Here is a 24,520-nt window from a genome sequence, read left to right as displayed (position 1 = left end):
GCTCTGTCGAGACAGGCGCCTCGTGCAGCCCGGGGGCCTTCCGCGGCGGTGTCGGCGGCGCCGGGGGCGAGGGCAGCGCGGCGGGTGAGAGCGGGACTGGGACCGGGGCCGGGGTAGGCCCGGGAGTGCTGGGGGAGCGGGGAGGAGGCGGTGAAGGCCGAGGGCGCTCGGCGGGCAGGTCGGGGCCGTCGGGGCGGTGCAGGGGTCCAGTGCGGGGCGGGCGGGCCTCGGAGCCGGGCGGGGGCCGGGGACCTGCGCACGGTGCAGGCCGGGGCCGGGCCGGGCAGGGAGCCCCGGTGTGGGGCAGCGGTGCGTGCTGTGAGTGGCTCGGGCAGGGAGCCTTGGGTGCGCGGGGCACAGTCTGCGCCCTCCATCGCCCCTCTCCCCGCCCCCAGCATGGACACCGACCTGTATGACGAGTTTGGGAACTACATCGGGCCGGAGCTGGACTCAGACGATGACGACGACGAGCTGGGCAGAGAGTCCAAGGATCTGGATGAGGTGAGCGGTGGGGATGGGTGGAGGGGTAGAGTCCCGTGGGAGCCTGGTGCGGGCCTCATCCTGCCCCATAACCCCTACGGGAGCAGGGGATGGGCTCCACGGTCTTCACAAGCTGACAGTGATTCCTTTCCCGTGCTGGCCTCGGGTTCTGCAGTGGTGGAATTTTACTCCTGAGGGTCCCGAGTGGATTTGGATTTTAAAGGATTCAGCAAAAGCTTTCCTCCTGCTCCTGTCATAAAGGGAAAGACAAAGTTTTGCTTGAGTCATGGTTAGAAGTGGGAGCTTCTGTAGGTTGAGCCATATTTGGTGTTTCTATTTGTGTTCGATCAAATGGAGGATCCGTATCCATTCAGTGAGGTTTTCAGGCCTTTAGTAACATGTGCTAATGCTACAACAGCATTGCAAGGAGCTCGACTCCTCGGTGGTGAAGGCAGAGCAAGATTCCACAGACACTAGAGGAGAATGACAAGGGGAGGGACGACAGCAGAGACTGCTGTGCTGTAACGGGCAAAGCATCGGAGGACCGAGGGAGGCCCTTCTGGTGTCCCGTTCCTGTGGTTTGTCTGAAAGTGCTGTCTGTGTGTGATCGGGGTTGTGTTGCGCACAAGTGTGGTTCTGTTGTCTATGCGAGTGAGGGGCGGCAGCCGCTGCCTGTGCAGGGGTCTCTGCAAGTCCTCTTGCTGTTCATTTTCAAGGTGCTGTTAATTTTCAGCAGGAAGAGGTGTGGTGCTTACAGAGGGCACCTCTGCAAGTTACTGTGCCACTGGATGTGCTGGGGCTGCGTTGGTGGTTCCCTGGCTGGCTTGTAGCTCTCTCTCACCATATGACCCACCAAGCCTGTACCTTCTGAGGTGATTGGTGTTTGTAAAGCACTTTGGTGCTGGCAGCAGCTAAATGTCAGTGTTGGTTGCAGCTCGAGGATGATGACGATGATGATGATATGGGGGACCACGATGAGGACCACCCTGGGATGGAGGTGGTGCTGCATGAGGATAAGAAATACTATCCTACTGCCGAGGAGGTCTACGGGCCCGAAGTAGAGACGATAGTACAAGAGGAAGACACACAGCCTCTCACTGGTAAGTGGTGAGGAAGCAGCGAGTTCGATATGGAGAGAGGAGAATATTCTTAATGGATCCTTGGAGAAGGGAAAATAATATTCCCTTCTGTTCTCCCCATCAGTTTTAACGCCCCTTTTGAATTCCGTTTCAGCCCCAGGAACACATAGACTTTTGTTTGTCTAGTGGTGCACAGATTTTGGTGCTTGGGATTATTACAAATGCCAACCAAAGTATCTCGAAGAACAGACATCAACAAATACTGGCAAGATATTTAAGGAGAAACGAAAATGTATTTCAGTCATCTCACTTGATCCTTCTATAATAGAAAATCAACTTGTCAGCTTGAAAATTGTGGTTTTGTCTGCAAAAGTCCCTGTTCCCTGCGACTGTTTCTGAGCCTGCTGGGTTCAGGGTCTCTAGTAACTGTTTCATTGTTCTTTCTCTTGTTTTCAGAGCCTATTATTAAACCTGTGAAAACCAAAAAATTCTCTCTGATGGAACAGACATTACCGGTCACTGTCTATGAGATGGAGTAAGTCATATGTAGGGGTTTTAAGCATGTACATTGGATCAAGCCATCTGTGCTGTGATTTCCTCACTCTGTTGTTTACAGGCAAAAGTGGGGAGGCAGAGTGGTGTGTACTGTGTGGAGGAGGCAGATTTTGGGGGGCATTGGCTTTGTTTCTTACTGACACCAGCAACAGAACTGAGTGCAGCTCTTTCCCAGAAAGAAGGGAAAGAAAGTACAAGGCTAACCATTTTACAGATATTTTCTTCACGTAATGCAGCATAGTCTTCTGGCGCTAGAATGTAAATCTTACCTCGACAGCTGATACAAAGCTCGATAATCAGAAACCCTGCAGCTTTGCTGAAGGCGAGTTTTCTTGACTGGCTCAAGAAATATTTTTACAGTCAGTGTGTGGTACACCTCATATTGGGACATTTTGGGTTGATCCCAGTGACCATTGTCCTACTGCTTTCGCAAATTAATTCTTATCTATCCTTGTGGAGTTTCTGGGGGCAATTTTTATGCTGCCGGTTGTACGCAAAGTTGTGCATAGGTCAGTATAACGCTGCAGCTAAGCTGTGCTTTTGCTGCACTTGATTGTCTCTGCTGGTTGTGCCCTGCAAAGCAGCCCCTGGGACACCAGAGTTGGCAGAAAACCCTGGGAAAAAATCCAAGCTGTGGTGGGCTCACCCTGCCTGGAGGCCAGGTGCCCCCCAAAGCCGCTCTGTCACCCCCCTCCTCAGCTGGACAGGGAGAGAAAATACAACGAAAGGCTCCTGGGTGGAGAGGAGGACCAGGGGAGATCACTCACCAATTACCCTTATGGGCAAAACAGACTCAGCTTGGGGAAAATTAACTTAATTTATTACCGATGGAATCAGAGTAGGATAAAGAAAAAATAAAACCTAAATTTTATAACACCTTCCCCCACCACTCCCTTCTTCCTGGGCTCAACTTCCCTCCTGATTTTCTCTCCCTTTTCCCTCCTGAGCAGCACAGGGGGACAGGGAATGGGGGTTGTGGTAAGTTAATCACACGTCATCTCTGCCGCTCCTTCCTCCTCACAGGGAGGACTCCTCACCCTCTGCCCTGCTCCAGCCTGGGGTCCCTCCCATGGGAGACAGTCCTCCACGGACTTCTGCAGCGTGAGTCCTTCCCACGGGCTGCAGTTCTTCATGAGCTGCTCCAGCCTGGGTCCCCCCACGGATGCCGTCCTTCAGGATCAGGCTGCTCCAGCCCGGGTCCCCCACGGGTGCCATCCTTCAGGAACAGGCTGCTCCAGCCTGGGTCCCCACGGGGTCCCAGGTCCTGCCAGCAAACCTGCTCCAGCCGGGGCTCCTCTCCCTCCCCACGGGGCCACAGGCCCTGCCAGAAGCCGGCCCCAGCGTGGGCTGCCCATGGGGTCACGGCCTCCTTCGGGCATCCCCCTGCTCCATCGTGGGGCCCTCCCTGTGTGCGGGTGCAGATCTGCTCCCTGTGGAGCTCCATGGCCACAGGGGCACAGCCGGCCTCCCCGGGGGCTGCCGGGGACCCTCTGCTCTGGTGCCTAGAGCCCTTCCTGCTTCCTTCTGCTCTGGCCTGGGGGTCTGCGGAGTTGTTCCTCTCACATATTCTCACTCCTCTCTCTGGCTGTCATTGTGCAGTTTTCTTCCCCTTCTTAACTCTGTTACCCCAGAGGCGTAACCACCATTGCTGATGGGCTCGGCCTTGGCCGGCAGCGGGTCTGTCTTGGAGCCGGCTGGCACTGGCTCTGTCGGACACAGGGGAAACTTCTAGCAGCTTCTCACAGAAGCCACCCCAGAAGCGCCACCCACTACCAAAACATTGCCCAATACAAAATAAATTTAAAACCGAGATACAATAATCTAACACAACTTCGGAAAGGCATAAAACCAGTTATTTACATTCTCTATTAAAAATACATAATCTTAGCATCGTCTACATTTTGCTGATGGGTGGATGGGCTCTGTATCCTTGCGTGTATAGTGTTGCTGTATGTTGTCTTCTATTTGAGGATGAACAGATTGAGCTGCGTGAGTGTCTTGTTAGGCTCATGTTTCCATACGCCACTTCATGGCTAGTCAGAGCTTTTTCCAATTTTTAATAGTCGTCTTCAAGTGTAGATCCCAGGACCAGATGCAGGCTGAGTAGTAGTTCCCCGTGTACAAACAGACCCCAGTGTGAACTGACCCTCTGCGTATCATCAAGGATCCTGTTATTCTCCAGCAACAAAATTTCACTGCAGTTCATAGTCAGTCAGTTGGTTAGTTGGATGCGCAGGATCTTTTTGGGATGGCTTCTTCTCGGGGCTGTCCCCAGATACTGACAGTTTGTCTGTGTTCATTGATCGGAGAGATTTTTGCTATAGCCAGTTATAAACCAGAGAGCCAGCTGGGTCTTATTTTCCTCAGCAGTCCATTTTGCTCTTAGTCAATGACCTGTACTCTTCATTATCTACCACTTTCCTGATCCCTGTGTCCTCTGCTTGTTCCATCTGTAATGAATTCCTCTTCATCCTGTTCATTGATGTAAATGGTTAGGATGGGGCCAGGAGAAATTCCCTGTGGGACTTAACCAGAAACCTGCAAGCTTGGTATTGATTTCCCATTTAGCCTTATTTTAAGACCAATAAGCAAGCTTTTAATCAGTATTATTATTATTGATTTTTGTATTTTTTTAGCTCTTAATTAAAATGTTATACGTTAAGAAATCTACTGCATCAGTGAAAATTAAAGTCTTCTTAAAAGGAGATTATTTGACAGCACTTATTTTCTGCAGACCCATAGCAATGGACACTTGTTTTATCACCTTCCATTATTTTTTAGAGGAGTTGGTAATTTAGGATCTCAATTATATCTTGGCTAGGACCTGTGCAGAAGTGGCTGGCCCATCATTACACAGCTCAACTGCTTATTCTAAAAAGATTTAAATTCCCTTACCGTTTCCTTGAGTGCCTGGGAACATCACTGTTTTAAGACCTGAAAATCAAAATTAATGGTCTGTGGAGCCCTGTGGCTACCTTTTAAAACTGCGTGGGATGGTTGTTATCCAGCTCTGTGATTTACTTGACTGCCTGCCACTATTTGAGTGGAAGTATTTCATCATCTGAGTACGTGGATGTGACTTTTGGTCTAATACTGAGTATAAGAGAAGAAAAATACTCAATAATATTCTGTCGCTGGCAGTTTTACCAGCTCCATATCCTCCCACCCACTGCCATCTGTCTAGGACTCCAACTCTCTTGTCCTCCCCATCTGGAAAGTGGGATTCTTCCTCCGCAGGGCACTGGCAGAATGAAAGTTTGGAGAGGATTCAGGGAGCACCTTGGATGGAAAGTGTAGCTGAAGTGGCACCTACTTTTCTTAGACACAGCAGAAGCCTCCAACAGTCTTTTGTGTTTCACTCCTGCAGTTTCCTGGCAGATCTGATGGACAACTCGGAGCTAATTCGAAATGTGACTCTGTGTGGGCACCTTCACCATGGCAAGGTAGTGTGAATACCCAACATATATCGGGTAGTAGTAATGATCTGTTTGTTGCTTACTTTTACCATTGCTCTTGATCCCTCAATCTCCGCAGCAGCAGTCTCTTTCTGCTCCTCTTGCCAATGCAGTTATTTGTAGGTTTTCTTTCAGCCACGTGCAAATAATAATGTGCCAAACTTTCTCTGTACTGCTACCAGAGGGATGGGATTGCACTTATATTTATCTGCCAGAAGAGAGTCACCTTCTTTCTCTTGTGGTCTGATATTTTTCAGACGTGTTTTGTTGACTGCCTGATAGAACAGACGCACCCAGAAATCCGGAAGCGCTATGACCAGGATGTAAGTGAGTTTTTGGTGTATTCCTGCCCGGGGCAACATGGGTTGGCTATTTCACTCAGAAGGAGCATGACTGTACGTGGGGAAAATGTGGTTTAGTGATTAGAAAGTAGGGTTAGAAAGCCGGAGCTCAGTCCTAACTTTGTCTCTGTCACTTACTTGACACCTTAACCATGTGTAAAGGGTTATTGTGTCCTGCTTCAAACTTAGTATTTGATACCAAAATGTGATATTCTGACTTCTGTTTTGTCTTTGCAGCTTTGCTACACTGATATATTGTTCACAGAGCAAGAGGTGAGTCTTGTAGAATAGGCAGTGATTTTTATCCAGTTGTCTCATGCTTTACTCACAGTTACTTACCGTAGGCAGTTTCCTCTTCCATTTTAACAGCTTTTTTTACCTTCCAAATCTTGATTTTTTTTTTTTGTCAATAAAATGATTGCTCCTCTTGTTTGCTTCAGTAAAATCCCTAGTCCAACTTTCTTCCGTTTCCTGCAATCCTAATCTCCATGTATGATTTTATTTGTCTGAGATGATAACCTGTGTAATGATGAAAATCTATACCAGAGTTATTCCAGCATATGAGTAACTCCTGTATTCTTGGAGGGAAAGAGGTGGAAGGGGTTCGCAGCAATGATGGATGGGGTGAAAAACTATGATTTCAAAATAAATGTATTTCTCCCTGTTTCCTTTGACGGGAACTTTTAGCTGGATGCTCTGACTCCATGTGGTTGAGTGTGAATGGGAATCTTATTTTGTCCTACTCGCTAAATATTGTCATGACCAGAACAATCCTATGAAGCATTTCTTTCTCTTCATCTTACTTTACTCTGGGTGATCAAATCTTAGGCTTTGAGGTATAACTTGCCAGCAGCAGAAGGGCGAAGGCACAGAAAAACATGCATGTTCTGTCTCTGGTGTTGCATATTATACTTCCTCAGCTGAAAGCAGGTGTGGATTGTGCAGTGGTAGCTCACCAGTCTGAGCCAGTAGGGGTGGGAGAGCTGGGCTGGATACTGCAGTGATCCGAGGTTTTTGTTTTGTTTTTTTTTTTTCTTTTAACTGATAATCCTGGTTTCCTGTCTTTCAGAGGGGAGTAGGGATCAAGAGCACACCAGTGACTATTGTTCTGCCGGACACCAAAGGAAAGTCTTTTCTCTTCAACATCATTGACACTCCAGGTGATTGTGTAATCCTGAAAATCGTGGTTTGGGATGCACTTAGCTGAAGGCAGCTTGATGTGTGGAGCAGATACATGACCATGTGAACCAAGGTTTCTCTTGTTAATAAACCCCTTTGGTCCGCTGGGTAGTGCTGTTGACAGAGTAGAGCAGTGGAAACATGTACGGTGATGGTTAATGAGGGCCTTCAAAGAGCTTTTGTGTTCGATTGTGGTGAGATTGTGTAGCATTGGATCTCAGAAAAACAAGGAATCTATACCCTGAAACCTCACTGATTCTTCTGGAAATGTCACTTAGGTGCAGTGAAACCCTGGGAAGTTTTCTTTCACAGATGGAAACCCATGTTTTGTTTTGTGGTTTTTGTAGATGATTCCAGCCTCGTTCTGAGCCTTTAGCTAAGTTCCTTCTCTGAAATCACTTCCAGCAATGATGACTGTGCAGCTGGCTTTTAGTTAGGCTTGTGTTTCTGATTAGCCAGTCTAATTGAGGGCTAATGGGGCAGAAAATGTGTTTGACTGAAGTATACCAGAAGCACACGTAGCATTGGATTTTCCAGGTATCACCATGCACAGTGCGGACTGTGGTTTTCTCAGATGCTCTTGCCCCACAGTGAGACTCAGCAGTTCCCTTGAGCCTCTGACAAGCTCCTGTGGGGGGAACATAATCGTGGATCAACTTGTTGTAAGAAACCAAGGCCAAACTTTAAGAAAGAGGTCTTGGGACACATCTGTTGAGTTACAGCTCAAGATGAGGGAGGTTAGAGCGCAGGAGGAGACTGGAGGGAGAAGCATCTGTTGTTCTTTGGTGAGAAGTAATCTTCCTCCTTTTCCTGAAGTACTTGCACAGAGCTGTGAGAAAAACAGTAACGAATGTGAGGAAAAGTGCCTGTTAAATGAGTTGTTGTGTTTATTCTCAAAAAATAGCATTAAAGCTGAAACGACTCCCAATACGGAGCCCTAGCAGCCACTCCTGGGTCCCTGTCTGAGGAGGGAGCCATCTGTGGTCTGCCTCTCTGGATACCAGTGACCAGAGCAAGCTGTAGAGCAGAGGGATGGCTTTCCACCCTCTGCGCTGCTGGTGTCTGGACTGACTGGTTCTCACTACCATTTTGTGTTTTTGAAGGTCATGTCAATTTTTCTGATGAGGTGACAGCTGGCCTTCGTATTTCGGACGGCGTTGTACTTTTCATTGATGCGGCTGAGGGGGTGAGTGCCAGGTTCTCCTGGGGGTTAACTTCAAAATCTCTTCCTCTGGAGTCTTTGATCCTGCCTCAGCATGAAGGCCTGGGATGGATTCAGCTTTCTGTGGGTGAAGGGTTTTTGGAGGACAATTTGGGAAGTGAGAGTGTTTTCCAGCCAAAAGAGGGAGTCAAGCCTCTGGCTTCTGTGTCCAGGGCTGACGTCATGCATGTGACCTGTAGGCTGGTTATCTAACTTGTTTGCATCTCCATCCCCATGATACCTAAAATTGAGCAGGTTATTTATATCAGAGATGTCTGAGGGGTAGGATTCCAGGAATTCGGTTGGGTTAGCACCTACTTCTAAATTTCACAAGATTAGCTGATCATTGGCGGCTGAGCTTAGGCTTTTTTACAGACTTGCCGCCCTGCGTGTAAGGGTCACCGCTTTGACTCTCACGCCCTAGATAGCATTCTGTGGAGGGTTTTCGCTAGACGTGTTTGTGCTCATTGTTCCCTGCAGGTGATGCTGAACACGGAGAGGCTGATCAAGCACGCGGTGCAGGAAAGGCTTGCAGTGACCGTGTGCATCAACAAGATTGACCGACTGATCCTGGAGCTGAAATTGCCCCCTACAGATGCTTACTACAAACTCCGACACATTGTAGACGAAGTTAATGGTCTGATCAGGTATGGGTGTTTGGGATGATGCGTCATTAGTACTTCTTGTCCCTGCTCTATTGCAGGTGCTTTTTTTTTTTCTGAGAGCCCTGTGTATGCTTAAGAACTCATGAGTTTGTCTCTTCATATGTTGAATCATAGAAAATGGAGCAGGAAGAACCATTAGAAATTCATCTTGGCTAATATATTGAATTACACTGGAAGGGCCAGTCCTGTCTGAATTCTGACAAGCTTCATGGGATCAGCTCTTTTTCCCCCATTAAAAAGTAGGAAAGTGGACATATGACTGGAGCAGGGAACTTCAGTGCTCCCAAATACACTGAGATTGTCCCAATTTGTAGGCTGATATGTCTCAAAGCTCCTAAACTTTTGTTACAAAACTAATAGGAACTCGCTGTCCCAACCTCTAAACAGAGACTATAACATTGTTACGGTCAAATCTCCTTGCAAGGCCCTGCTCAGAGAAGGGAGCGACACCTTCTCTAGCTTTCACAGTAGCAATGCATTGTTTCTGTGGGTTTTTCTGCATCCAGGTGATTTTCTCAACAGCATTCTTCCCTTCAGTCTGTGTGCATCCACACCATAGTCTGAATAACCCCAAACTGAGTTTGCACATGAGCTCACTTGCTTGTCTCTCTGTTCAGTTGCTACTGGCATCAAGCAGCTCGGAGCAGGATAATTTATCCCTACGTTATTTGCCGTGTATTATCTTTTCTCTTGCTTGGTTGACCAAGTTTGCTGTCTTTTTTTAGGGGAGGAAAAACTCTACCTGACAAAAAAATACAAAGCACTTGTGCTGATAACTTTTTAGTTCTAGGCTTGAAATATTTCTTTGCACACTTAACCTTTGCAGTTTGTAGTCATAAAATGATTCTGACCCTGAAGTTCCGATGGCAAGCCTGCTGCAGCCAGTTGTAAGATGCTATTTGGCAACGTAGAATCCTTGTCTATCACGTACTGCTGTTTGGTGTGGGAAGTGGATTTAAGTGTCTTCCTTGGTTTATAACATTGATTGTATTTTTTTTTTCCTTGTCTCTAAAAACTGTCTCCTCTCAGCATGTATTCCACCGACGAGAACCTCGTTCTGTCTCCCCTTCTGGGGAATGTGTGTTTCTCCAGTTCACAGTACAGCATCTGCTTCACGCTGGGATCTTTTGCAAAGATTTATGCAGACACATACGGTGAGGATTATCCAGAAACTTTGTACACTTTAACATCTCATTTCCTAACCTATTTTGTTGAGGCTTTCTAAGCCCTTCAGCTTTGGCTTTCACTGCACATATATGGCCAGTATATGTGCTCTAGAATTTCTTGGAGTTGAGAGTTACTGCAGATCTGAGCCCTGGGTGGTAAAAAGCAAAAATAAGTTATAACTTGTTTTTAGCTAGATAGTTTCTCCTGATAAATATTTCTTGAATCAGATAAATATTTCTTGAATCATATTTTATATGTACCCTTAAGCAGAAAAAACAAGTCCCGCTATGGCAATTGAAGGCAAGTGTGTGTGTGTTCTGCTTTGCCTCCTTATCAGAACAGCTCAGAAGCGAAGCAGTTAAGTTCTGCCTGCCTTTTCACAGAAGTCTCCAGAGTCTGAGACTCAGCTGTAGCCAGGCACAAGCTTGGCCCACAAGGTTTTGCACTCTTGCCCTCTTTCTTTTTTAAGAAACTGCCTTTTTCTGGCTTTGATTTAATTTTCTGTTCCCCAGGTGCCCACTCAAGGCAATCTGCCACTTGTAAAAGTGGGCCTTTTGCTTGCATTAGCCAGCTGTACGGCCAAGATTTTTGAAGTCTCACGCTGGGGAATTTGGGGTGATCTGTAGGAGCTGTGAGTAGGGGAAGAAGGATGTTGTAAAGCAGCTGGCCTAGCTCTTGCAAAGAAGTTAGCCTGAGGGAGGATGAAGCTGTAGAGGTCAGGGAGTGATGTGTCAGGACTATGGTGTGTCCTCGTGAGTTTGGAGAAATAACTGCGTTCCTTGGGTGTCGCAGCATTATCTCAATGCCTGCTAGGATGATACCTCTTCTTTGGGGGGCTGACAAAGATGCAGGCACAGTCGGTAGGAGATGCCATCCATGTGGAGCAGACAGGAGCTGAACGGGTACTTGAAGTCAGTAATATTTGATTGTGGCCACCAGGGATTTTATGTGCAGCCGCCACACTTCAACTAACATGAGTTATAGTAGTTGAACTGTCAAAACCACAGCCACCATGAAATTTCTTATGCTTGCACATCTGCCCACAGTAAAAACTTGCTTGGAAACTGCTGTAAATTATCACCGCTGTCTTATTATTTGTAAATCTACCATGACAGCCAAGCACTACACTATTCCTTCAGCACTTGGGTATTTGTCTATGCGCTTAGTGCATCAGCTGAAAAAGAGAAGAGAACCTGGAGATGTTCAGCACGGCTGAAAATGCTTGCAATAAGCCTGTGGGGCAGATGGGGTGTAAGCCATCCCAGCACCTTGGCACTGCAGTGTCAGGTTGCAGCATTAGCGTTTGGAAAATGAAGCAGATGTAACTGGGTTCCTGCAGCGTGGCGTCTGGCAGGCCAGCTCTTCTCAGCTCTAACCTTGTGTGTAATTGAAAGAGTTGAAATGTTCCTGAGAAGCAAGTCTGCGAACCCAGAGTGTACCCAGGCTGCTGCTGTCATCCTCGGTGGACTGTTTCCTGCCCACCTCTCTGCCTGGTCTCCCCAGGTCAGGGCTTAATCATTTATTCAGACCTGGAACCAAGCATTCACTCACCAGCATCAGTCCATTAAATTGAATCCTCAGGGTTGTTTTAAAAGCCAAACCCAAAGATTTCCAAGATGAGAGTGACATCTGAGAGACTTTTGCCATTTGCTTCTTCCCTTTAGGAGACATCAATTATCAGGAGTTTGCAAAGCGGCTTTGGGGTGACATCTACTTCAACCCGAAGACGTAAGAAGCCTGTTTAAACATCTTGTAGTTTATTGCTGGGTTTTTCCCTCCTTTCCCTGTGAAACGTGGACTAGATGGCCACCCAAGCTCCCTTCCAGCCTGAGTTGTCCTGTGATGGAGTAGTATCTGGGAAGGGTTGAGTCAGGCCTTCTGCTTGGTATGAATCCATGTGGTCCACCTGAAGCCCATAAGCAGGAGCAGAGGCCTCCTCTGGCCTTTGGAGTAAGCGTGACTCCTGTGTCCCTGACAGCTTCCCAGGAGGATTGGGAGGGAGAAGAAGATAACCTGGGAAGAGCAGAGGCAGTGTTTGCAGTAGGGGTGCTTGCAGGCTGCAAAGTGCTTGCTCCTCATGTCTCCTTTGGTCTCCCAACAGCCGCAAGTTCACTAAAAAGGCCCCAACCAGCAGTTCCCAGCGCAGCTTTGTGGAGTTCATTCTGGAACCCCTGTACAAGATCTTGGCTCAGGTATGTGGTGGTTCATTCTCCTTCCCATAGTTCCAGATAGGAGCAGCCAAGGGCTGAACACTACGTGGTGGTGTGTCTGGTGCCTGTGGGACTCGCCTGTCCCGTTCTGCAGAGTGATCTTCACTGATCGGGTCTGGGAGTGCAGAGCAACAGTGAGCAACTCCTTAACAGTTGCTTCTTGCAAATATAGGCTTGTACTTGCACAGTTAATAGAACTGCCTTTGCTCTTTCTAGTGTGCTTTAATATCAGACAAGTGATAATTTGAACCGGCCAGCCAGTTCTCATGTGAGCTCTAAACCAGAGCAGGTCAAGAGCCCTGGCAGTGGCGGCTAGTATGTGAAGCTGCACCTGGGAGGTACCTGCTTGAACCCCCTGCAGCAAAACTGAGAGTGGTGCTTGTCATCTTGCAGGTGGTGGGGGACGTGGACACGACCCTGCCCAGGACTCTGGATGAACTTGGCATCCACTTGACCAAAGAGGAATTGAAATTGAACATTCGGCCCCTCCTGCGGCTTGTCTGCAAGAAGTTCTTTGGGGAATTCACAGGTAAATGCTGTTTGTCTTCCCCTTCACAATCTTCCCAATAGCCTAGTCTCGCATCACCAGAGGTAAGGACTGTATTACAGCCATCCAGTGCTCACTTGCACAGATCCCTTCTCAGCTTTCCAAATACAAAATATTAAGGCATTTGCCCAAAGGAGACAGCTTGAGACACTGCTCACACTTTCCCATTGTTGTGGGTGCACTGCAGTCAGAATGGGTTTTCCTTGTATTTATTGGAGTCCATTTCTTTCCTCTACACTGCTTAATCATGTTCTCATGAAGTATTACTTCTCCAGGCTTCGTGGACATGTGTGTGCAGCATATCCCCTCCCCGAAGGTGGGAGCCAAGACGAAAATTGAGCATACCTACACTGGTGGCGTCGACTCCGATCTAGGGGAGGCCATGAGTGAATGCGACCCTGATGTAAGGAAACTCTTCTGCTTTGCTCTGAGTGTCCAAAAGCGTGGTAAATATGCCCTCCTTTCACTGCCTTGACAGGGCAGCTGCCTCCTAGACAGCCATCTGCACAGATTTGACTTCCAGCATTTTGAAACCTCTCATCCGATACCGAAACAAATCTCTTCACTCTGAGAAACTTTAGCTGCCTGCCAGGGCAGCCCTTGAGAGAGGGAATTGTTTGACAGTGTTCAGAGAAGAACAGGACTAGGTCAGGACTTCAGAGCACATGGGAACTGTGGGGTGATTTTGTGTCCTTTTGCTGCCTTTTGTCCCTTTTCCTTCAAGTTTGATTCTCTTTCCAAACTCTGAGAAAACTGATCTGAACTATACTGATAAAAATAACCCTACATTAGTTAGTCAGCACCTTTCGTATCAAAGCCTTGCAAAAACCTTCCTCCTCAAACAGCTTGTACCGAGCTGTCATTCAGAGTTGTCTAGAGCCACCAACGCCAGCCAGCAGCTAGGGAGGAATTTGCCCGTGACTTTTCCTCTAATGTCTGGAGAGAAAAGGAGTCGCTTATTTTAATGAATTGTGATTACCCACATGAAACCATGCAGTGGTGATTGTCACCAGATCACCATTGTGGAGTGACCTTATGGGACAGAGAGGTTGGGTGCTCTGCCCTGAGCTGGTTTGCAGGCCAGCAGATGACATTCCTTCTCATGGCCTTGTCCCAGCCACTATTTACTATTCCATGAGAGGAGGGAGGAGAGCTCCAGAAAAGTCCACCAAAGTCATTCCAGGGGTCTCCATACAGGGCGAGGAGATGTAAGGCTTCCTGTGGAAGGAAATGAAGGACTTTGCAAGTTAGAAGTATTTCTAAATTCCAGCCCATTAATCCCTTTGTATCCATGAGTCCTACCAGGTCTGTGTCTGTTTGCTGACTGTATTTTGAAAGAGGTTTATTTTTCTCTCTGTCTCTCCCTCTCCTGCAAAGGGTCCGCTGATGTGTCACACAACAAAAATGTACAGCACAGACGACGGCGTTCAGTTCCACGCCTTTGGCAGAGTGCTCAGCGGTACTATCCATGCTGGGCAGCCTGTGAAGGTCCTTGGAGAAAACTATACCCTGGAAGATGAGGAGGATTCCCAGATCTGCACTGTCGGACGCCTCTGGATCTCGGTTGCGAGGTACGGAAAGCTCTGGCAGTATGTTCATTTGGGAGAGGACTTACGTGGAGTTGTTGCTGCCAGGGTCAAGGAGGACAGCGCCGCAAGGGGCCTGAGGCTGGCAGCAGCGCGCGCTGCAGTGATGCTCCCCTGCCTTTTAGGTATCACATTGAGGTAAACCGGGTTCCTGCTGGCAACTGGGTGCTGATAGAAGGAGTGGACCAGCCCATAGTGAAGACTGCAACTGTCACGGAGCCTCGGGGCAATGAGGAGGTACTGTGTGTAGCTGGTATCACTCAGCCTTACAGGGAGTCAAGGTGATGGAGCGCATCCCAAAAGCTCCAGTGGTGAGGTTAAAGAAACGTTGTCTGCCAAGGTGCCAGGGCATGAGAGCCAGTAAGGGAAAGAGAAGAGCTTTAAACGTGGTGTCTTAACTCCAGTGGCCAATGATGCAGAGATTCAGCTCTTTGTCCTTATCTGATTTCAGGCTCAGATCTTCCGTCCTTTGAAGTTCAACACTACGTCTGTCATCAAAATAGCTGTAGAGCCAGTCAACCCCTCGGAGCTCCCCAAAATGTTGGATGGTCTCCGCAAAGTCAACAAGAGTTACCCCTCGCTTACTACTAAGGTATTTGTGGTGTATGTATGGCTGTTTACAGCTCATGCTGTGAGCTACCTTGTAGCCTGATCTTAAAAGTAAATATTTAGGGCTGTGATCATGTACTCAGCGCTAGTGAGGCCGCACCTTGAATGCTGTGTTCAGTGCTGGGCCCCTCACTACAAGAAGGACGTTGAGGTGCTGGAGCGTGTCCAGAGAAGGGCAGCGGAGCCGGGGAGGGGTCTGGAGCACAAGTCTGATGAGGAGCAGCTGAGGGAACTGGGGGTGTTCATCTGGAGAAGAGGAGGCTGAGGGGAGCCCTCATTGCTCTCTGCAACTGCCTGAAAGGGGGTTGTGGTGAGGTGGGGGTTGGTCTCTTCTCCCAAGTAACCAGCGATAGGACAGGAGGAAATGGCCTCAAGTTGTGCCAGGGGAGGTTTAGATTGGAGATTAGGAAAAATGTCTTTACGAAGAGAATGATCAAGCATTGGCACAGGCTGCCCTGGGAGGTGGTGGAGTCACCATTACTGGAAGTGTTCAAAAAATATATAGATGTGTCACTTCGGGACATGGTTTAGTGGGCATGGTGGTGTTGGGTTGATAGTTGGACTTGATGATCTTAAAGGTCTTTTCTAACCTTAATGATTCTATGATTTTTTTACTGTGAGTTGTTTTCTTTGCTGTTTTTATTTTTCCCCACACTGTTGCAGTTGTTCTCGTAAGTCACGTGGAAATAGCAGAAAACTTTAAGTCCAGCAGAAAAACACACACCTTGCTGCGTTGGGAAAGCAGCTTTCTGCAGAGCACATCAGCTCTTTCTGCTAGAAAAGGCTGTGGGAGCTTTCCTCGGGGTGCTCTGATCCTAACCAATTTATTTAAAGCTGATATTTCCTCAGGCTTGTGTTAGGAGCCTGGAAGGCAAGGGCTTCTGAGCAGTAACGCTGTCAGTTGAACCCCTCTCTTAAATTTCAGGTGGAAGAGTCTGGGGAGCACGTGATCCTCGGGACGGGGGAGCTTTACCTGGATTGTGTGATGCACGATTTACGGAAGATGTATTCAGAGATTGATATCAAGGTGAGGAAATTATTTTCCCAGCTGGGGAGTGGGTTTTGTCCCCCTATCTCAGAAGAATGGAAAAAGAAACCTAGCTGAATGTACAATGTGGATTTTGTCATGTCCTTTTAAAAGGAGAAAAGAGGCTGCTAGGATGTAAAAGTAACTCTTACAGCCTGACTGTGTCACACTATTGTGATTGAGAGCCTGAAAATTGGCTTGGAGAGGGGTGTGTGACCATGTTCCAGCCTTTTCCTTCTTCAGCCATTGCATGGCTAGCATCAAATAAATAAATTGAGCAGAATTTTTCATACCTGGAATTAGGTTTAAATGTTCCTTGTCTTGTTTGAATGAAGGAATTAGTAAAGCTGTCTGTGCAAGACTCAGAGGTTCATTCGCAATGCTTATTAAAACACTGGCAGATGAACCATTTTTTTGTTGTAGGTGTTGAAAGGTTGCAAATAGTCTCTTTAAATGCAAAAAAGTACTCAAAAACCTTGCAAAGCTGTTGTCCTTATTCCAGGTTGCTGATCCAGTTGTTACATTCTGCGAGACAGTGGTGGAAACATCCTCCCTAAAGTGCTTTGCTGAGACACCCAACAAGAAGTAAGAGCCCATGGGTGAGCTGGGCATTGGAGACAGGCAGATGGAGGGGTTCACTGAAGACTAGACTTCATCCTCTCCAAGGAGTCTGCTCTCGGTGGCTGTTGTCCAGATGAGTGGTGTGTGCCTGAGTTGGCAGCCTGCTGTTGCAGCAGCTCTGCTGAACTCCTCAGTAACACACTTGGGTCCCAGGGATGTTTCTGTGCTTTGTAGGAACTGTCAGAATGGAGGGAATACAGACAGATCCACATCTTCCATTCTTTTAGCTAAATTTCACATCTTCTCAGGAGTTTCATGGTGTTTCCAATACTAGGAGATGTATTTGGATCCTAGAGCAGGTGCAAAGAGCCCAGTGCTGCTTTCAGTAACTCCCCAAATGTTTCATATGCAAAAGCTTTGTCTTCTCTTATCCATTCTTAATCTTGAAATGGATTTTTTCCCTACTGGTGGTGCACTGGAGCCTTACAGCCTGGTCTCATCTTCCTCCCGCAGCAATGCATTATGAGATGCACATGTTTGAAAGAGGGAGGCCTGCTAGGGAACATAGGCTGAACAACCAGGATGAAATGTAGGAGTACAGGACATTTTAATGCCTGAATTTTCAGGGAAATCATGATCCGTCATATGCTGAAGATGGCTTTCCCCTGTTCCCTTGTGGCTTCTGGTTCTTCTCGCCCTCCTTATTCTGGTATAGTTTCTCCATGGCTGGCAGCCTCATTTTTGGGAACAGAAAAGTTCCAGTCTTAGGTCAGTCTTTGAACTGTTGGGCATGTGGAGTGACTGGCTCTGGGGGCAGGTTACTTGCGTTGGTGAGGTTCTCCAAGGCAGCATCCTGTGTGTCGGACACAGTGAGTGCTGGCTCTGATAGAGGCGTGTAGCCTGGCCCATGGGCTTCCTTCTGCAGCCCGGAAGAGCACTGGATGTCTGGCAGGAGGGATGGAGCCACGCTGTCCCATAGCAATCTGCCTCTGGAGATGAGCAGACTTCGGAGAGCAGTTGTTAAGTGCCTGAGCTGTCTTTACAAGCAAGACGGTAACAGCGAAGGACGTGGATGGCTTCATCTCCCTAGCTGTGTTCAAGGCAGTGCACAGCCCCTCAGGTCCTGCCAATTACTCCCATTTCCATCATTCTGCGGACTAATTGCAACTGTCTCTCTTCGCAGGAACAAGATCACAATGATTGCTGAGCCTCTGGAGAAGGGACTCGCAGAGGACATTGAAAATGAAGTGGTCCAGATAACATGGAACAGGTATGACCGATCTGGGGAGAACAGGAATCCATCTAGAATCAAATAATTATGGAAAAAAGGTAATGTTGGGGTCTGTAAGGTGCACAGTATCAGCCAGCAGCCTCTAGGCAGGGGTCCCGGGTTCAATACTGCCACCAACTAGTTGTGAGCATCCCTGCCCCAGCAAAAGAGTTGCTTCAGGGAAAATGCTGAGACCCTTTTATGCCTGAAGGGAACAGGATCGTAAATATGTTGTGAGTGCAGGTCGGATACTTGTTTCCTAAAATTTCTTCCCTTCTTCTATCAGAAAGAAGCTGGGTGAGTTCTTCCAGACAAAATATGACTGGGATTTGCTGGCTGCCCGTTCCATCTGGGCCTTTGGGCCAGATGCCACTGGCCCAAACATCCTAGTAGATGATACGCTACCCTCAGAGGTGAGAATTGCGGGCAGGGGCGTTACGTTTCAGTGACACATTTGTCCTGTGGTGCCAAGAGGTGACTGCTCCTTCCAGAACCTGCAGCAAAGGTCCTAAGGCTGTTGGAGGGCTCGTTGGTTTGCCAGATCTCAGATCTGCTGTACTTTCTCCACCATAGTTCTACACTGGCTAGCAAATAGCCTGTTATTTTTCAGGCATTGCTGTTTGTGCCAACGTCCTCAAAATTGGCAACTAATTGGCCTGCCTCTCAGGATTACCAAAATAGGGACTCTTCTAGCTCTAGATGCCAAACTCTGAAGGTGATGCTGTGAGAGGGAGGGATGGACGTTTGGGGTATCGGGGACACTGCTGCTCTTCTAGGAACTGGCTTTTAAACACTGGGGTCTGTTACTGCCTCATGATGGATTTAGTCTCTGAAGCTGTCTGTCTGTCTGTAGGTGGACAAGTCACTGCTGGGCTCTGTGAAGGACAGCATTGTGCAGGGATTTCAGTGGGGGACCAGGGAAGGGCCTCTCTGTGATGAATGTAAGTAGGACCTGCGGAGAAGTGGAGATAATAAGATCGATTAAGTTCTTCCATCTCTAAGCACTCAAGTGATTTTGCCGGTGCAGTCCCTTAGTGGCCAGTTCCATTCGCACGCTGCAGCTGGGGACAGCTCTGGGGACAGATGACAAGGGAGGTAACAGAACCTCCCCCTTTTTCCTGGCTGCAGATGCCACCCAGGCACCAGCACTTGCCGCCTGCCTACAAACTAGGGCCTGTTAGCTGGCAAGCTGGCTCCCCCCAGACCGTGGCTCTGCTCCTCATACAGTTCAGATGCAGACCACTGAGCACCCTGCAAGATAAGCTGCTGAACTGCCTGTCCTGGATATGCAGGGTTAGGACATGGTCATGCCTTTCCTGCTGGAATTAAGTTGAGGAGAACTTCTTCTGGTGGCTCTAGGTCTTTGTCTGGATGTTTGCCCAGGGTCTCAGGGAATGCAGGGTATGGCAGAGGACATCCCCCTTGAGTCACTTGCTGTCATTTCTGCCCTTCCTCAGTGATCCGCAATGTGAAGTTTAAGATCCTGGATGCAGTGATTGCTCAGGAGCCCTTGCACCGGGGTGGAGGACAGATCATCCCAACAGCCCGGAGAGTGGTGTATTCCGCTTTCCTGATGGTGAGGACTACGCTGTCCTTGACAAAGACTGAAGCTCGCGCTGTGCCAGCTCCTGTGGGCTCCAAGGAGTGTGGGTTGCATGTGTGCTGCACTATCTGCCCCAAGGATGTCAGTTTAAACGGACTCATTTATCCATTAATGTTTCCGGCACCCTTGTGGGCTGGCAGACGGGATTTACAAGCGATCACGTTCCAGTCTGGCTGGAAACTTGTGTGCATCTGCTCTGTCTCCCCTTTTTGCTACTGTTTGGCTTGCTGGGAAGGGTGGGCGTCGGGGAGAGGGAAGCTTATGACTCGTGGCCAGAAGGAGAAAAGCTCCTTTCAGTGTTTGTTTGATGTTGGTTTGGGCAGCCATGGGGCAGCAGGACCCCTTTCATCCCCAGTCAGGCGCTGTGTTTGACCAGAGCATGCCAGTCCCTGACACTTGCTTGAACAAAATTGTGTTGGCGCTTCTGGAGGCTCAGAGGCTTGTGTCCCTTTCTCCCCACAGGCCACCCCTCGCCTGATGGAGCCATACTACTTTGTGGAGGTGCAGGCTCCCGCCGACTGCGTGTCTGCAGTGTACACAGTCCTGGCCAGGCGGAGGTGAGGTGCTCTGACCAGCTGCCCTCACCTTAGTATTGCAAAGCAGCAACTGCTCACTTGGGATCTGTGTTGCTGGAGACATTCACAGCCCTAACACCACTTGTAAAGTGAGGGGAGAGGCTGAAATCCATATGAAGTGGCAGCTGAAAGCTTCCTTGACTGATCCCAACCCCTGTGTGGGGAGGGGATGTCCAGGATCACACGCAGCCTTTAGTTTGTGCCTAGTTCTTTCCTGAGTGTCAGAGAGAGGAATATATCAAGGGACATACAGGAAGACTAATCTTTTGATGTGTTGGCAGAGGCCATGTGACACAAGATGCTCCGATCCCGGGCTCCCCGCTCTACACCATCAAAGCCTTCATCCCAGCCATCGATTCATTTGGGTTTGAGACAGACCTGAGGACCCACACGCAGGGACAAGCCTTCTCGCTCTCTGTCTTCCACCACTGGCAGGTGAGTCCATGCCCTGGTGAGAAGTGGGAAGAGGGACATGGTAGGATCAGGCACTGGGTGGGTACTCTCAGTGGAGACCTGTGCTCACCCAGGGCAGGACAACTTCTCTGGAGAGGGTCTCGAGTTGGGGAGGCTTTGTACGCTAGCCGTTAAGTGTCTGCCAGAAGCCAGTGACTTTGTTCCAAGACACGTCACCCTTTGCCCTAGCGAGGGAGCACTGAATGCTGCTGCTTGCTGAGCGTAAGGATCCCTTAGTGCCTGGGGAGAGGACATGCTCATCTAGGAGAAGGGAAGCTGTTTGGGTGCATCGATGCTCTCCAGCTTGGGAAGCAGGGGGCTTGGAGAGCAGAGGGCCCAGACTCGTTGGTCTGCTGTGAGACACGGGTTGCCTTTACCTCTTGGAGAAGGCTTTTTAAACCTATGGAAAATGGGGTTTGGGACAAAATACTGTCCCCTGGCCGCTTCCCTGACTGGTGCAAATCGAATTTTGTGGGTGCTACCACTGTGATCCTGAGAGATGCACAGCTACTTGTGGTACAGCCAGGTGGGAGCAGCAGCAGCGCTCTGAGCCCGAAGAGCTGGCTGAAAGGTCAAGGTGTAAAAGCCCAAGGCTTGGCTCTGAAAAGAATGAACGTGCCTGATTTCGAGAGGGGATTGCGCTGACTGGGACCCATGTGCGTTGTTCTGGTTAGCGGGTTTTTAGAGGTCTTAGAGTACGCTGGCAAGTGGGGAAGGTGGGACGTGTTCTTGGCTTGGGTTAGAAACACTGTGTTAGTGACTTCTCGCAGGAGTGATCACAAGTAGTGACAGTTTTTCTGTGCCAGCAGAACAGGTGGGGCTGTCACACCAAGGCTGGGGGTGTCCACAGGGCCCAGGGGTGTTTCCCATTGCAGTTCAGGCTCTCCCGGAGATTGAACAGCCCCCAGCATCGCTCTCATATCCTGGCCCTGTGTTTCAGATTGTGCCTGGTGACCCCTTGGACAAGAGCATCGTTATCCGACCCCTGGAGCCCCAGCCAGCCCCACATCTGGCCAGAGAGTTCATGATCAAGACCAGGCGTAGGAAGGTACGTCTGAGAGTAGTCCCTATAGCGTCGCTCTGTCCATCTGTACCAGCAGCTGAGCTGTTGCAGTGTTGTTCCTTGGGCATGCCGTGTCCCCTCTGTGTTCCCAGAGCGGACCAATGCCCTTTGTGCCTTGGGACGTCCCTCACTTTTGATCCCTCATGCTGCCTGTTGGCACCTGTGATGGTTCCGTGAGCGACTCATCTGGCAGTGACTCCAGCCAAGAGCGGGGTCCTGCAGCATCCGCTGAGCCCCGCTACCTCCCCAGCACCCATCTGACCCCTTGGTGGCCTGAGTTAGTCCATCTGTCCTGCAGAAAAAGCAGCAACTGGTGTCTGTGCTGGTTTAGTGAGCTGGACTGAGGGGTTGGAGGGGCACCTGGGGCTGCAGAGGGAATCAAGCTCCCCTTTGGGAGGGCAGTGAGCTGGTACATACGCTCAGCAGCAACCACATATTTGCAGTTTCCTGAGAGACTGTTAGATGTCTTCAAGCCGCTGAGCAATGCCTGATCCCTTGCAAATTCTCCTGGTTCCTCTGGAGCCTGGAAATTTATCTTACTACAGGTCATCAGGGCTTTTCTGTGGGATCTTTGCCACGATGGCTGACGAGTGCTGCCAAAGGAATAACCTCTGGTTTTGGGGTCACCCTGCAGGGCTTGAGCGAGGACGTGAGCATCAGCAAGTTCTTTGATGACCCCATGTTGCTGGAGCTGGCCAAGCAAGACGTCGTTCTCAACTACCCCATGTGAACGTGCTAGTGCGGAGTGACGGCTGACCTGAGTCCTGGCCGGTGTCTGTCTGTCGTTCCTCATCCCAGCTTGCCCAGTCCTGGTCCTGGATGGCCAGGGCACGCAGGGAACCGCTCCTTGGGTCGCTCTGTCATGGCTGTAGAAGTCTCCCTGGGCATTCGTGGACTGGGTGCTCAGGGCCTTCCCTGTATAGGGAGCAGCCCTGAGCCCTGATGCTTTTTGTGTTGTTAGTCTTCAGCCATTACAGCCTCCAGTGAGATTTTCCCTTTGGATAGGCTTTCTCCAGGCACACGGGTATCCCTGGCTGCAGCAAAGCGGCATGAATAGAATGTCGGGGTTACTAAGGACTGAGCGTGAACGTCTGTCAAGCATTTGAGCTTTCTGCTAACCTTCTCCTGGTGCTGGAGCGGGGGGGTTTGCCTTGAGCAAAGCACCTCACTGGGCAGCTGGCGGGTGGGAACGCTTCTACCAACCTCCCCAGGAGAAGAGGCAAATGTGGCTTATTACCTTTTTTGTACACCTTTTTTTGACCCTCGTAAACATTGAATACAAACTTCCACGCAGGGCTCAGTCTGATTGCACCGAGAGAAGGCAGCACTGTGAGAGGCTCTGCCTTCGCCGGTGCTTAGAGTAAGTGCTGCCCTGCTTCCTCCTGCCCTCAGCGCTGTCCCCATGCTAGGGGCTGCGTGTCCCCCAGCCATCCTGCTCCTGCCTGCAGCAGCTAACTGACCAGCCAGGCCAGCACCCTCCTGTGCTGCCCTGAGGTGTTCTTCCTTTCTCGCTCGGGCTCCTGCTGTGTTTTTGGGGGAATCTCATCAGCCGCTCATGCTCTGAAAGCTTTCTAGTGCTCCATCTCCTCTCCCCTGCTCCTCGCTCTGCGTCTGGACTTCGCCCCGGGTCCATTCCTGAGCACGTGCTGTGAAAGCAGGGCTCGTTTACATCTTGTGGGGGCATTTACACCCTCGCCGTCCCTTGGCCCGGCTCTGCTGGTACAGCTGCCTCCTGCCATTGAGCCTTGCCTGGGCTTGCCCTGATGCTGCCTGTGCTGTATTTGGCCACGGCAGCCTGGTCCAGCCCGATTCACCTCTGGCATCCCTGTGCTCAGAGGGGCTCAAGATGGCTTGCGGGGGCATGCAGCGCCCCAGGAGCAGAAGGTAAAGCCAAGGATGCCCCCCACAAACTTCGCAGCTGCTCGTGGAAACAGGGAAATACTGGGCTGACATGGACCCGGGGGACAGGAAGCAGCCTCGGGAAAGAGTGTCTGGCCATCCTGCGGTGGGCCGGGGCTCTGCGGAAACTGGATGTCGCAGGGGCTACTTCAGGGCCACCGCGTGCCAGTGGGCCTTGGAAACCGGGGCGGGGGAAGGATTTCCCGCCGCTGCTGGTGGATAACGGCATCGCACGCGTGTGCTGCCCCATCCCATCTGCCTGGCGGGTGGGGGCGTGGGGCTGGGGGCTGCAGCTGTATCTCTGGGCTCAGCCTTTCCTGCCGGGCGGTGCTGGGAGGTTCCCCATCCTCTCCCACATCCGCCCCCACACCACGGTGCGTTCCTGCTCTGCCCTGGGGCGAAGCGGGGTTCAGCCCTGCCTGGTGCAGGCAAGACCAGCCTTACACCCTGGCCAGCCTGCCCACAGCTTCACTGGGGCGCTTCTCATCTCCCAGTACAGCCCAACACCAAACTGGGCCCCTGGGGACCAGGCCAGGCATCTCCTGGAACTGCGCAAGCCCCGAATTCCTTGCGCCAGGGCTGTGGCAGGATCAGCGCCTGCGGGGCCGGCAGTGTGCGCAGTGCTGCACAGCACGTCCCAGGGCTCGGGGGATGCGACTCCGGCTCTGGAGCCAAGCGCTCACCCGCCCCATCCCATTGCGGTGAGGGGTTTTGTCCCAGGAAGGGGACATTGTCGTTGTCCCAGGGTGGCTCTGACCCCAACCCTGGGCTCTCCAGGGCCGGATAATGGGGCTGGAGGGTCCTGTGGGGGCACCCGTACACCCATGGGTGTCAGCGCTGGTTGCCCCTGCCCTCCGGAGAGCAGAACCATGGGGCTGCGATGCCCGACGGGTCACTGCGGCTCTGAGCATCGCCCCGGCTTTCACCCCAGGAGGGGTGGCAGGATATGGCCCGGGCAGGCGTGGGAAGGAGCTGGTTCTCACGCAGGCGGTTCC

General features: G+C 50.2%; 1 protein-coding gene across 2 annotated transcripts; it reads left to right on the top strand.

Annotated features, from left to right (window-relative positions):
* Nucleotides 1–396: 396 nt before the first annotated feature.
* On the top strand, nt 397–22,419 carry EFTUD2 (elongation factor Tu GTP binding domain containing 2; the record flags this gene model as incomplete). 2 transcript variants are annotated; one of them, XM_082010638.1, is made up of 27 exons in its annotated part: nt 397–501; nt 1,415–1,580; nt 2,016–2,094; nt 5,482–5,557; nt 5,857–5,892; nt 6,148–6,183; nt 6,980–7,070; nt 8,193–8,275; nt 8,771–8,937; nt 9,985–10,109; nt 11,787–11,850; nt 12,224–12,314; nt 12,726–12,861; nt 13,155–13,282; nt 14,257–14,450; nt 14,591–14,702; nt 14,917–15,057; nt 16,000–16,101; nt 16,604–16,686; nt 17,846–17,932; nt 18,219–18,345; nt 18,786–18,873; nt 19,390–19,508; nt 19,998–20,092; nt 20,392–20,545; nt 21,504–21,611; nt 22,261–22,419. In XM_082010638.1, 27 exons carry the CDS (start codon nt 397–399, stop codon nt 22,354–22,356), a joined length of 2,889 nt encoding a protein of 962 aa, XP_081866764.1. In that variant the 3' UTR covers nt 22,357–22,419. The 2 variants fall into 2 exon arrangements, with proteins under 2 accessions (XP_081866764.1, XP_081866763.1); XM_082010637.1 differs by having other exon boundaries at nt 5,827–5,892.
* Between the last annotated feature and the right edge of the window lie 2,101 nt (nt 22,420–24,520).

This window comes from Phaethon aethereus, assembly GCF_964289735.1.
Source record: "Phaethon aethereus genome assembly, chromosome: 25".
NCBI lineage: Eukaryota > Metazoa > Chordata > Aves > Phaethontiformes > Phaethontidae > Phaethon > Phaethon aethereus.
This window is presented reverse-complemented; position numbering and strand designations above follow the sequence as displayed.